This window comes from Bombina bombina, chromosome 1 (assembly GCF_027579735.1).
Source record: "Bombina bombina isolate aBomBom1 chromosome 1, aBomBom1.pri, whole genome shotgun sequence".
NCBI classification, from domain to species: Eukaryota; Metazoa; Chordata; class Amphibia; order Anura; family Bombinatoridae; genus Bombina; species Bombina bombina.
In genome coordinates this window covers 762,922,079-762,936,374 of record NC_069499.1, presented here as the reverse complement: position 1 = coordinate 762,936,374, position 14,296 = coordinate 762,922,079, and the positions used below count along the sequence as shown (strand labels likewise).

Below are 14,296 nucleotides of genomic sequence, written 5' to 3'. Positions count from 1 at the left end.
ACACATAACTGAAGAGTATGAAAAGAAAACTTCAGTTGGGGGGACGGTCTGCAGATTGCCTGCTTTGAGGTATGTTCAGTATATTTTTTTCTAGAGAGATGATAAGGTCTAGAAAATGCTGACAGTGCCTGGTATATTTAAGGTAAGCCTGATACAGTGATTTAACAACAACTGGGATCATGCTTGCAAAAAGGGATAATATTCATGTTAATACCTATATTACTTAGTGTAAAAAACGTTTGCATGATTTATAAATAAAAACATTTTTTCTCTGAGGGTGATAAATCTTTATTTGGGGCCTAGTTTCCACATGGCTTGTTAGATTACTCCTAGGAGTACTTTTTTTAAGGCCCTCTGACTTTGAGTGCATGGTGGGAGGGGCCTATTTTCATTTTCAGTCTGAGACATCCAGCTTCCTGAAGGAGTCCTCTGGCTTATAGGACCTCTATAGAGGGTTTTGTTCCTGCAAAAATCGTTTTTAAGGGCAGGTAGGAGCCACAGCACAGCTGTGGCAGTGTGTTTGACTGTTTGTTAACAGGTTTAATGTTTTTCTAATTTGTTTTTGGGCCTGAGGGGTTAATCATCCATTTGCAAGTGGGTGCAATGCTGCTTTAGTCCCTTATACACACTGTAAAAATTTCGTAGAGTTTACTAATTTTTTCACTGTTTTGCAGTTTATGTGGTAGTTTTTTTTCTCTTAAAGGCACAGTACCGTTTTTTATTATTGCTTTTTTCACATTTATTAAAGTGTTTTCCAAGCTTGCTGGTCTCATTACTAGTCTGTTAAACATGTCTGACATAGAGGAAACTCCTTGTTCATTATGTTTAGAAGCCATTGTGGAACCCCCTCTTAGACTCTGTACCAAAAGCACTGACCTTTCTATAAGTTATAAAGACCATATTATGGCTTTTAAAGATTTATCACCTGAGGTTTCTGAGACTGACAAAAGGGAGGTTATGCCATCTAGCTCTCCCCTCGTGTCAGAACCTATAACTCCCGCTCAAGGGACGCCAAGTACATCTAGCGCGTCCAATGCGTTTACTTTACAAGACATGGCGGCAGTTATGAATCATACCCTCACAGAGGTATTGTCCAAACTGCCAGGGTTACAAGGAAAGCGAGACAGCTCTGGAGCTAGAACAAATGCAGAGCTCTCTGACGCTTTAGTAGCTATGTCTGATATACCCTCACAATGTACAGAAGCCGAAGCAGGAGAGCTTCTATCTGTGGGTGACTTCTCTGATTCAGGGAAGGCGTTACTTCAGTCTGACTCTGAAATGACAGCATTTAAATTTAAGCTTGAACACCTCCGCTTGTTGCTTAGGGAGGTTTTAGCGACTCTGGATGACTGTGACACCATTGTAATCCCAGAGAAATTGTGTAAAATTGACAAATACTTAGAGGTACCTGTTTACACTGATGTTTTCCCGATTCCTAAGAGAATTTCAGAGGTTATTAAGAGGAAATGGGACAGACCGGGTATCCCGTTCTCACCATCCCCTAATTTTAAAAAGATATATCCCATAGCTGACTCTGTTCGGGACTCTTGGCAGTCAGTCCCTAGGGTGGAGGGAGCTATATCTACCCTGGCTAAGTTACAACTGTTCCTATTGAGGACAGTTGTGCTTTCAAAGACCCTATGGATAAGAAATTGAAGGGTCTGCTAAAGAAGCTGTTTATTTATCAGGGCTTCCTTTTACAACCGACGGCCTGCATTGTACCAGTTACCACTGCAGCGGCCTTCTGGTTTGATGCCTTAGATGCCTTAGAAGAGTCTCTTAAGGTTGAGACTCCTTTAGATTCTTTTATTACAGATGCCGCCTTTCAGATTGCCAAATTGGCGGCTAAGAATGCTGGATTTGCCATTTTAGCGCATAGAGCATTATGGTTAAAATCTTGGTCTGCTGATGTGTCATCTAAGTCAAAACTTTTGGCTACTCCTTTCAAAGGCAAAACCCTATTCGGGCCTGACTTGAAAGAAATCATTTCTGACATTACGGGAGGTAAGGGTCATCTCCTACCTCAGGATAGGACTTCTAAACTGAGGGGTAAACAAAATAATTTTCGTTCCTTTCGGAATTTTAGAGGAGTCCCCTCTTCTTCCTCTTCTTCCGCCAAGCAAGAAGGGAACTTTGCTCAGGCCAAGGCCGTCTGGAAACCCAACTAGGCTTGGAACAAGGGTAAGCAACCCAAGAAGCCCGCTGCTGCTACCAAGACAGCATAAAGGGGCAGCCCCCGATCCGGGACCGGATCTAGTAGGGGGCAGGCTGTTTCTTTTTGCCCAGGCTTGGGTAAGAGATGTGCAGGATCCTTGGACACTGGAAATCATGTCCCAAGGGTATCAGCTGGAATTCAAAAATTCTCTCCCAAGGGGGAGGTTTCCTCTTTCACGATTGTCTGCAAACCAGATAAAAAGAGAGGCGTTCTTATGTTGTGGTAAAGACCTCTCTACTATGGGAGTAATTTGTCCCGTTCCAAGACTGGAACAGGGACAGGGGTTTTACTCAAATCTTTTCGTAGTCCCCAAGAAAGAGGGCACGATTCGACCCATTTTAGATCTAAAAAGTCTAAACAAGTTTCTCAGAGTCCCATCCTTCAAGATGGAGACTATTCAAACAATTCTGCCATTTATCCAGGAAGGTCAAAATATGACTACCATGGACTTGAAGGATGCATATCTTCATATTCCTATCCACAAGGATCATCACCAGTTCCTAAGGTTTGCCTTTCTAGACCAACATTTTCAGTTTGTAGCTTTTCCCTTCGGGTTGACCACAGCACCCAGGATCTTCACAAAGGTTCTAGGGTCCCTTCTGGCGGTTCTCAGGCCGCGGGGTATTGCAGTGGTGCCTTATCTGGACGATATTCTGATTCAGGCGTCGTCTTACCATCTGACAAAGTCTCACACAGACATGGTTCTGTCCTTTCTGAGGACTCACGGGTGGAAGGTGAATCTAGAAAAGAGTTCGCTAATTCCACAGACAAGGGTTCCCTTCTTGGGAACTCTGATAGATTCCATATCCATGAAAATTTTCTTGACGGAGGTCAGAAAGTTAAAGATTCTGAATACATGCCGAACCCTTCAGTCCAATCCTCGGCCATCAGTGGCTCAGTGCATGGAGGGAATAGGATTGATGGTGGTGGCAATGGACATCGTTTTGTTTGCTCGTTTTCATCTTAGACCACTACAATTGAGCATGCTCAGGCAATGGAATGGAGATTATGCAAATTTGTCTCCTCAGATAGACCTGGATCAGGAGACAAGAGACTCTCTTCTTTGGTGGTTGTCTTCGGATCATCTGTCCCAGGGGACGTGCTTCCGCAGACCCTCATGGGTGATAGTGACAATGGACGCCAGTCTACTAGGTTGGGGTGCAGTCTGGAATTCCCTGAAGGCTCAGGGTGTGTGGACTCAGTCGGATTCTCTACTTCCAATCAATTTCTGGAGTTGAGAGCAATATTCAATGCGCTTCAGGCGTGGCCTCAGTTGGCTTCGGTCAAATTCATCCGCTTTCAGTCGGACAACATCACGACTGTGGCTTACATCAATCATCAAGGGGGAACAAGGAGTCCCTTAGCGATGACAGAAGTATCGAGGATAATTCAATGGGCGGAGGCTCACTCTTGTTATCTGTCAGCAATCTACATCCGAGGAGTGGACAACTGGGAAGCGGACTTCTTAAGCAGACAGACGTTTCATTCGGGGGAGTGGGATCTCCATCGGAGGTCTTTGCCACTCTGATTCTCAGAAGGGGCAGACCAGAATTGGATCTGATGGCGTATCGTCAGAATGCCAAGCTCCCGAGATACGGATCCAGGTCAAGGGATCCTCAGGCCGAACTGACACCTTGGCTGTGCCTTGGTCATTCAACCTAGCCTTATGTGCTTCCACCGTTTGCTCTCCTTCCCCGGATGATTGCTCGGATCAAGCAGGAGAAGTCTTCAGTAATTCTAATCGTGCCTGCGTGGCCTCGCAGGACTTGGTATGCCGATCTAGTGGACATGTCCTCTCTGCCGCCATGGAGGCTTCCATTGAGGCAGGACCTTCTCATTCAGGGACCCTTTCAACACCCAAATCTAGTTTCTCTGCAACTGACTGCTTGGAGATTGAACGCTTGATTTTATCTAAGCGGGGGTTCTCTGATTCGGTCATTGATACTTTGATTCAGGCACGTAAGCCTGTTACTAGGAAGATCTACCATAAGATATGGCGTAAATATCTTTATTGGTGTGAATCCAAGGGCTACTCATGGAGTAGAATTAGGATTCCCAGAATTCTGTCTTTTCTCCAAGAAGGATTGGAGAAAGGGTTATCAGCAAGTTTCTTAAAGGGACAAATCTCTGCTTTGTCAATTTTACTACACAAACGGCAGATGTTCCAGATGTTCAGTCTTTTGTCAGCTCTGACCAGAATCAAGCCTGTGTTTAGACCTATTGCTCCACCCTGGAGTTTGAATTTAGTTCTTAATGTTCTTCAAGCGGTTCAGTTCGAACCCATGAATTCCATAGATATTAAGTTATTGTCTTGGAAAGTTTTGTTTTTGGTTTCTATTTCTTCTGCTCGTAGAGTTTCTGAGCTTTCAGCGTTACAATGTGACTCGCCTTATCTTATCTTTCATTCTGATAAGGTGGTTCTACGTACCAAACCTGGGTTCCTTCCTAAGGTTGTTTCAAATAAGAATATTAATCAGGAAATTGTGGTTCCTTCATTATGTCCTAATCCTTCTTCTAAGAAGGAGCGTCTGTTGTAGATAATCCTCATGGCTGTTTTAAACCGCTTCCCATGCGGTTGTTGAGGCTGTCAGCACATCATTCATGATGGGCGGGGCCTAATTTTTCGCGCTTCAAGTGCGCAGTTAGTTTCTCAGAGAAAGCAGCAGCCATCAGCTCCGGTTGGGCCCAGACTTAGGGGTTTTTCTTCGGAATTATATTGGATCGTTTATCAAGCTCTTGGGGGCAGTGGCATTTTTGTAAAATTTTGTCTCCATAACGTTTTTGGCTCATTTAACCTAGACTAAAGATTTAATTTGTCATTTTTTACTTTTGGTGCAATATCCGATTGTACTTTAGGACATATACTATTTAAATTGAGCATTTGTATAACGTTTTTAGCAACTTTGGAAAAAAGGGTACGCTTTTTTATTTCTTAAAGGCGCAGTACCCGTTTTTGCTCAAATTGTTTTTCATCAATATAATAAAGGGTTTAACGACTTGTGTTGTTATTACTAGTCTGTTCAACATGTCTGACATTGAAGAAAGTCAGTGTTCTATGTGTTTAGAAGCCATTGTGGAACCCCCTCTTACATTGTGTCCTACTTGTACTGAAAGGGCCTTACACTGTAAAGAACATATTTTAGGTAATGAAAGTGTGTCTAAGGATGATTCTCAGTCTGAAGAGAATCAGAATATGCCATCTAATTCTAATTAACGCCCACTCAAGCGACGCCAAGTGCTTTTAGTGCGTCTAATTATTTTACTCTGCAAGATATGGCTGCAGTTATGTCAACTACCCTTACAGAGGTATTATCTAAACTGCCAGTTTTGCAGGGTAAACGCAGTAGGCCAGGTATTAATGTAAATACTGAACCCTCTGATGCCTTATTGGCCATTTCCGATGTACCCTCACAGTGCTCTGATTTGGGGGTAAGGGAATTGCTGTCTGAGGGAGAACTTTCAGAATCAGGAAATGTATTGCCTCAGACAGATTCGGACGTCACGTCCTTTAAATTTAAACACCTCCGTCTGTTGCTCAGGGAGGTTTTAGCGACTCTGGATGATTGTGACCCTATCACAATTCCCCCAGAAAAATTGTGTAAGATGGACAAATATCTAGCGGTACCTACTTACACTGATGTTTTTCCGGTTCCTAAAAGAATTTCGGAAATTGCTAAAAAGGAATGGGATAGACCATGTATACCGTTTTCTCCCCCTCCTAACTTTAAGAAAATGTTTCCTATATCAGACACCATTCGGGACTCTTGGCAATTGGTCCCTAAGGTGGAGGGAGCTATATCTACTCTAGCTATGCGTACAACTATACCTATTGAGGACAGTTGTGCTTTTAAAGACCCTATGAATAAAAAATTAGAGGGCCTTCTAAAGAAGTTATTTGTTCACCAGGATTTTCTCTTACAGCCTACAGCCTGCATTGTTACAGTAACTACTGCAGCTGCTTTCTGGTTTGACACCCTGGAAGAGTCCCTGAAGGTAGAGATGCCTTTAGAGGACATTTTAGACAGAATAAAGGCTCTTAAGCTAGCCAATTCATTTATCATAGATGCTGCTTTTCAAATTGCAAAATTAACCGTGAAAAACGCAGGCTTTGCCATTCTAGCGCGCAGAGCGTTATGGCTGAAATCGTGGTCTGCTGATGTGTCATCTAAATCTAAGCTTTTAGCTATTCCTTTCAAGGGTAAGACCCTATTCGGGCCTGATTTGAAGGAAATCATCTCTGACATTACTGGAGGTAAGGGTCACACCCTACCTCAGGACAAGTCTCTTAAGATGAGGGGTAAACAAAATAATTATCGTTCCATTCGACATTTTAAAGGAGTACCCTCTACTTCCTCTTCCTCCACTAAGCAGGAAGGGAATTTTGCTCAATCCAAGTCTGTCTGGAGACCTAACCAGGCCTGGAATGAAGGTAAACAAACCAAGAAGCCCGCTGCTGCTACCAAGACAGCATGAAGGGGCAGCCCCCGATCCAGGACCGGATTTAGTAGGGGGCAGACTTTCTCTCTTTGCTCAGGCTTGGGCAAGAGATGTTCAGGATCCCTGGGCATTGGAAATTGGGACCCATGGGTATCAGCTTGAATTCTTTAGACCAGACAAAAAGAGAGGCGTTCTTACGCTGTGTAAAAGACCTCTATACAATGGGAGTAATTTACCCAGTTCCAAAACTGGAACAGGGACAGGGATTTTACTCAAATCTATTTGTGGTTCCCAAAAAAGAGGGAACCTTCAGACCGATTTTAGATCTCAAATGTCTAAACAAATTTCTCAGAGTCCCATCGTTCAAGATGGAGACTATACGAACAATTTTACCAATGATCCAGGAGGGTCAATACATGACCACCGTGGACCTGAAGGATACGTATCTTCACATTCCTATCCACAAGGATCATCATCAGTTTCTAAGGTTTGCCCTTCGGATTGGCCACAGCTCCCAGAATCTTCACAATGGTGCTAGGGTCTCTTCTAGCGGTTCTCAGACCGCGGGGAATAGCAGTGGCGTCCTATCTGGATGATATTTTGATCCAGGTGTCAACTTATAATCTGACCAAATCTCACACTGACATCGTGTTGTCATTTCTAAGAACTCACGGTTGTAAAGTGAATATAGAAAAGAGTTCACTTGTTCCACAAACAAGAGTTGCATTCTTGGGAACTCTGATAGACTCAGTAGACATGAAAATATTTCTGACGGAGGTCAGAAAATCAAAGATTCTAAATACTTGCCGAGCACTTCAGTCCATTCCTCAGCCATCAGTGGCTCAGTGTATGGAGGTCATTGGATTAATGGTAGCGGCAATGGACATCATTCCGTTTGCTCGCTTTCATCTCAGGCCACTGCAGCTGTGTTATGCTCAGACAGTGGAATGGGGATTATGCAAATTTATCTCCTCAGATAAATCTGGATCAAGAGACCAGAGACTCTCTTCTTTGGTGGTTGTCACAGGATCATCTGTCCCAGGGAATGTGCTTCCGCAGGCCATCATGGGTAATAGTGACGACGGACGCCAGCCTCTTGGGCTGGGGTGCAGTCTGGAATTCTCTGAAGGCTCAGGGTGTTTGGACTCAGGCGGAGTCTCTACTACCAATCAATATTCTGGAACTGAGAGCAATATTCAATGCGCTTCACGCGTGACCTCAGTTGGCATTGGCCAAATTCATAAGATTCCAGTCGGACAATATCACGACTGTGGCATATATCAATCATCAGGGGGGAACAAGGAGTTCTCTAGCGATGATAGAAGTATCAAAGATAATCCGATGGGCGGAGACTCACTCTTGCCATCTATAAGCAATCTATATCCCAGGTGTAGAGAACTGGGAAGCGGATTTTCTAAGTCGTCAGACTTTTCATCCGGGGGAGTGGGAACTCCATCCTGAGGTGTTTGCATCATTGATTCATCAATGGGGCACACCGGAATTGGATCTGATGGCATCTTGACAGAATGGCAAACTTCCACGTTATGGGTCCAGGTCAAGGGATCCCCAGGCTGTACTGATAGATGCTCTAGCAGTACCTTGGTCGTTCAACCTAGCTTATGTGTTTCCACCATTTCCACTCCTACCTCTTGTGATTGCAAGAATCAAACAGGAGAGATCTTCAGTAATTCTAATAGCGCCTGCGTGGCCACGCAGGACTTGGTATGCGGATCTAGTGGACATGTCGTCTCTGCCACCGTGGAAACTGCCATTGAGACGAGACCTTCTCATTCAAGGTCCGTTCCAAGATCCAAATCTAAATTTTCTGCAGCTGACTGCCTGGAGATTGAACGCTTGATTTTATCTAAGCGGGGATTCTCTGAGTCGGTCATTGATACTTTGATTCAGGCTCGCAAGCCTGTCACTAGAAAGATTTACCCTAAGATATGGCGTAAATATCTTTATTGGTGCGAATCCAAGGGCTACTCATGGAGTAGGGTTAGGATTCCTAGGATTTTGTCTTTTCTCCAAGAAGGATTGGAGAAGGGATTATTAGCTAGTTCCTTAAAGGGACAAATTTCTGCTTTGTCAATTTTACTACACAAGCGTCTGGCGGATGTCCCAGACGTTCAGTCTTTTTGTCAGGCTTTACTCAGAATCAAGCCTGTATTTAAACCTATTGCTCCGCCATGGAGTTTGAATTTAGTTCTCAATGTTCTTCAAGGGGTTCCGTTTGAACCCATGCATTCCATAGATATTAAGCTGTTATCTTGGAAAGTTTTGTTTTTAGTTGCTATCTCTTCTGCTCGAAGAGTTTCTGAGCTTTCTGCGTTACAATGTGATTCGCCTTATCTTATATTCCATTCTGATAAGGTGGTTTGGGGTACTGAACCTGGATTCCTTCCTAAGGTTTTTTCAAATAAGAATATTAATCAGGAAATTGTTGTTCTTTCCTTGTGTCCTAATCCTTCTTCTAAGAACGTCAAAGGAACGTCTGTTACATAACTTGGACGTGGTTCGTGCCTTGAAGTTTTACTTACAAGCGACCAAGGATTTCCGTCAAACATATTCTCTATTCATTGTTTATTCTGGAAAGCGTAGGGGTCTAAAAGCTACGGCTACCTCTCTCTCTTTTTGGCTGAAAAGCATCATCCGCCTGGCATACGAGACTGCTGGACAGCAGCCTCCTGAAAAAATTATGGCTCATTCTACTAGAGCTGTGGCTTCCACATGGGCTAAAAACGATGCTTCTGTAGAACAGATTTGTAAGGCTCCCTTCATACTTTTTCCAAATTTGATACTTTTGCTTCTTCTGATGCTATTTTTGGGAGAAAGGTTCTTCAAGCAGTGGTGCCTTCCGTTTAGGTATCTGTCTTGTCCCTCCCGTTCATCCGTATCCTGTTGCATTGGTATTGTATCCCACAAGTAAGGATGAATCCGTGGACTCGTCGTATCTTGTAGAAGAAAAGGAAATTTATGCTTACCTGATAAATTGATTTCTTCTATGATACGACGAGTCCACGGCCCGCCCTGTCCTTTTAAGACAGAATTTATTTTATTTTTCAAAACTTCAGTCACCTCTGCACCTTTTAGCTTTTCCTTTATCTTCCTATACCTTTGGTCGAATGACTGGGGGTGGAGAGAAGGGAGGAGCTATATATACAGCTCTGCTGTGGTGCTCTTTGCCACTTCCTGTTAGCAGGAGGATAATATCCCACAAGTAAGGATGAATCAGTGGACTCGTCGTATCATAGAAGAAATCAATTTATCAGGTAAGCATAAATTTCCTTTCTTTTACGATATGACGAGTCTACGGCCCACCCTGTAATTTTTAAGACAGGTATATACTTATTTTTTATTAAACTTCAGTCACCTCTGCACCTTTGGCTTTTCCTTTCTCTTCCTAACTTCGGTCGAATGACTGGAGGAGTAGGGAAGGGAGGAGCTATATATACACAGCTCTGCTGTGGTGCTCTTTGCCACTTCCTGTCAACAGGAGGATAAATCCCACAAGTAAGGATGAAATCCGTGGACTCGTTATATCATAAAAGAAATATCAGGTAAGCATAAATTTCCTTTTTATATTTAATATGCTCAAAACTTCTTGTATTAATAAGTCATATGTTTAATATACATGGATCATATTGTGCCATTTTGCCTGATTATTTTAATATGAAACATCAGTATTCTTTCTAACATCATAGTATTATCTTAAAATGCATTTAAAGTTGCATTTGATTATTTTCTTATATTCATATTAAAACACAGCATATTTCACATTCAGAACACCTCTTTCTGAGTGCATAAAACATATGACACAATTTATGGGACAACCACACGTGTATTTGTCAGATGCCTGAAAAATAAAAAGAATAGGTTATTAATTCTTAAAATAAATTGGACATTTGATACTGATTGTATAGCTACTTATTCAATACAGCAGAAGATTAGACACAGCATTCCCAAATGTCTGAGATCTAGTTTCTCATGTGCTGTTTATCTGAGCCAATAGCCTTTTCCACTGAGAATGTGTATTCCAATTAGCAGGAGATAATCAATTCTTGCATATATTTAAGCTTCAAATAGTTCAGTCCCAGACGTTAGATTTGCATATCTCCACATGAGGTCATTACCTGATAACCTTTTATTACATAGAGGAAAGATCAGGAAATCAAACTTAAAACGAAGTCATATAGTGAACCTCCCTTTTAAATAAATTGCCTTTACTTACTGAACCAAATGTTTTCCAACTTGTCCGAAGCAGCCATTCATATCAAATTAGGTTTTAGCTATAAAAATTAATTATTAGATTTTATGATACATCTGTAGTTTATTTAATGTTACTCACAGATAACCTGACAAACTACAGGGAGCAAATGTGACCTCTAAACGCTGTGCAGCAGTTAGTCAGAAAGACAAATAGTCTGAAGCTGAGCTGATCAAGTGTCAGGCTTGCTATAGGAGAGGTGGCATATGGCTTTTTGTGACAAATATCCATATGCCACCTCTGCTGTAGCAAGTCTGAAACTTAATTAGCTTGGATTGAGACTATTTGCATTATTCAGTGTTTTAGTTTATGCTTTAGTGTGTTTTCATGTTACAAGAATTCTCATTTTGTCCAGGTAAAGACAGTTGTGTTTGACAAGACTGGAACAATCACTCATGGGACACCGGTTGTAATGCAAGTGAAGGTTCTGGTGGAAAGCAACAAGATGCCTCCTAACAAACTGCTGGCCATTGTGGGGACTGCAGAGAGCAACAGTGAACATCCATTAGGATCAGCCGTCACTAAACATTGCAAAGAGGTACACCATTCTCATCTACGCTTTCTATACATTTCTTGAAACTAGAAGGTTGTTTTAGAAAGTCATAATACACCTTTTATTTTTTCCTGTTGTGCTCACAAATGAAAGTAACAAAACCGTGTGTATACATTTACTATATAAGGGTGAATACACAGAAATATTGTAGTTAGAGTTACGTTATTGAAGTTTGCACAGTCCTAGAATTTAAGGAGGATTTGAAATTGGAGGATTGTTGGTACAATACATGTAGAAAGTTACTGAATTTAAAAATAAAATATACCTGCATTTTTAAGGAATTCAAAAAACAATTTGAACACATTTCTTTCCTATGGCATGGAGTGTCCACGATTTCATAGTGGGATATTCAAAAGTCATTCTCTTTGCCTCTGTCAAGGGAGGGTGTGCGAAGATGGTGTCTAAAGATATTTTTTCCTTTAATGTGTACTTTTCCCTGCAAACAAGGATTTGGGTTGTGCTGTGTCCATGTCAAACTCTTTAGTAAGAGTAATGGCGGCTTTTAGCAGTTAGAAGATGGCGAAGTAGTCTTTGCTCAACTTCTAACATTATTGCTACCCCTTTATAGAAAACCAGGGTTTCTTTTGACTACAGGTCCCTGTCAGAAACTGACTGACTTTGTCATACCTGAGTTGTTGAGAAGAAAGAAGACTTCTAACTGTAAGTCCCTGTATCCCTGCCTCCATTGTGGTCTATAAATTAAAGCATTAAGGGTAAGGGGCATATATTATTTTTTGAAAGAAGCCTTTAGTGAGGGTTAACAAAGGGGAAAAGGAGATATTTTAATCAGGCATATATCTTCAAGTGAAGTTTATCTAATCTGAGTTTTGATTCTCCATCCCTGGAACAGTGGCTCTCTCTTTACTAAAATTTATTAGAGACAACGCCATGCTAATAATACTGTGGGCTGGCAGCCCCGATCCCTCTGGGGTGTTATGTGATCCTTTTCCACCTCTTATGAAGAGTTAGGATGTCTTTTATAACTCCCTGGAAGGGGTTTTTATTGGAATAGCATTTTAATCTTCCCTTACATGTAAGAGCTTTTTCGGTGTATGATCTATGCTACCAAAGCATTTAACTGCCTATCGCTGGGTTGTTTGAATTAAACCGCCATTTTATCTTCTTCATATCTCTGAAGATTGCCGCGCTTATGTAAGACTTTAGGGGGATCTTGAGATTTCTCGATCTGTCCCTTTAGTATCATTACCTCAGTTGTGTACGGCAAGGAAAATACGTCTTGATAAGATGCGCTTATTGTTATTTTAGCGCCATTTTAACTGCCTGGACTTATTATGCTTTTGAAAAGTTTTCGACGCCCCCGTCTCTTTCCTCTGTAGTGCTTTTATGTTTAATAGGCTTGGATCCTGTTTAAACTATAAATTTAAGGGGCAGTAGAACGGACAGTATTGGATTATTGATAATCTTTTTTCATGTGCTGGTCTGTATACCCCCATCTCTTGTGAGTTTCGCTTTTATGTATAGCTTGCCGGCGCCATTTTTTCCTAGTATAGGAAACTCAAGAGTAGTCATGGCGGCAGTGCGTTATTTGTATACGCTATTTGTCTGTTAAATCGAGACTTCAATTTTTTTCACTTTATGTAGACAGCGGGTTTTTTCACTGTAATGTGTACAGATGGCACCCTGTCTGACCTCACTATTAGTGAAAGAAAAAATACTGCACTTCGGTTTTTAGATTTAGAAAGAAAACCGGAATGGAATGGAGTATTAACGGTAATGTAATGACCCTCTAAACCATAAATTCCTATAGGAGGCGCTGGAGGTACAAAACCTTGGCAATATGATGTCTAAATACAGAAGATATAAAAGATATATATATACAAAATGAATATTAAAATATAATGATAGAACCAGTCCTCATATGTAAAGAAAGTCCAATGAGATTCCTGGGAAGATGGAAAACGTGGCAGGCAGCACTCAAAACTTCACCCAATCAGATGATGTGATTCTACAGCAGAAAACGACAAAAAGGACAGAGGCGCCACATGTGTAGAACAATCAACAACCAAGTATTTTAATAATGTAGATACAGGGTACTCACAAGTAAGGCGGCACTCAGTTGTGCCAGTGGATGCAGGCTGGTATTCTACAGCAAACCAGCTGGCTGGTATAAGGCTGTCGTCACCACAAACTGATGCCGTACGATGCAGCTGGAACACAGAAACTGTGGTAGGAAGGAAAGTAGAGAGACGGGCGGTCTTGCCGCCGGGGTAGCTGCAAAGGGAGTCTTGGACACCAATCACACCGAGTATATGTGTAAAAACATATAGGTATTTATTAAAAATAATAAAAAGGTAAAACATATACCACAGGGTATATATCAATAGTATCGGCTAGGTGTAAAAGATCTCCCGTGTGAAATACAGGAAATATAATAGCAACACGTTTCTCGGGGGGCTCCCCATTTCCTCAGGCTTGTATATCCTATTCACACAAAAAAGCCCTTTAAATAAAGCTAAACTACCACATGGTACAATGACCCCTCCCCTTCTTTCCTCATAATACAACCAATACACACCCCATTGTTATTGATAGGCCATTGATTTAGATGTCAATATGCTTTTTACAAGCAATATCAGTGTAAGATTCTTTAAAGGATTTTGATAAAGTCAATGTGCTCAATTGTAGTCACTGACAAGCGGGCCTAAATGTAAATACTATCGCGGTCTTATTAGCCACAACTAATAAATAAATGTTAATGTGTAAGCAAACGATGGACATGTGAGACCATCCGGCAATAATAACTTAAACTTTTGCACCACCATCGTTCTAAAGGATGACCGGTACCACATAAAAGACGCTTGTT

At 41.6% G+C, this 14,296-nt stretch overlaps 1 protein-coding gene across 2 annotated transcripts in view; it reads left to right on the top strand.

Annotated features, from left to right (window-relative positions):
- The window catches only part of ATP7A (ATPase copper transporting alpha), a 222,137-nt gene that overhangs the window by 120,595 nt on the left and 87,246 nt on the right, over nucleotides 1–14,296 (top strand). For both annotated transcript variants that reach the window (XM_053699331.1, XM_053699330.1), the window contains exon 14: nucleotides 11,275–11,457. In XM_053699331.1, coding sequence (XP_053555306.1) covers nucleotides 11,275–11,457 — 183 coding nt within the window. The remainder of the gene's footprint in view (nucleotides 1–11,274; nucleotides 11,458–14,296) is intronic.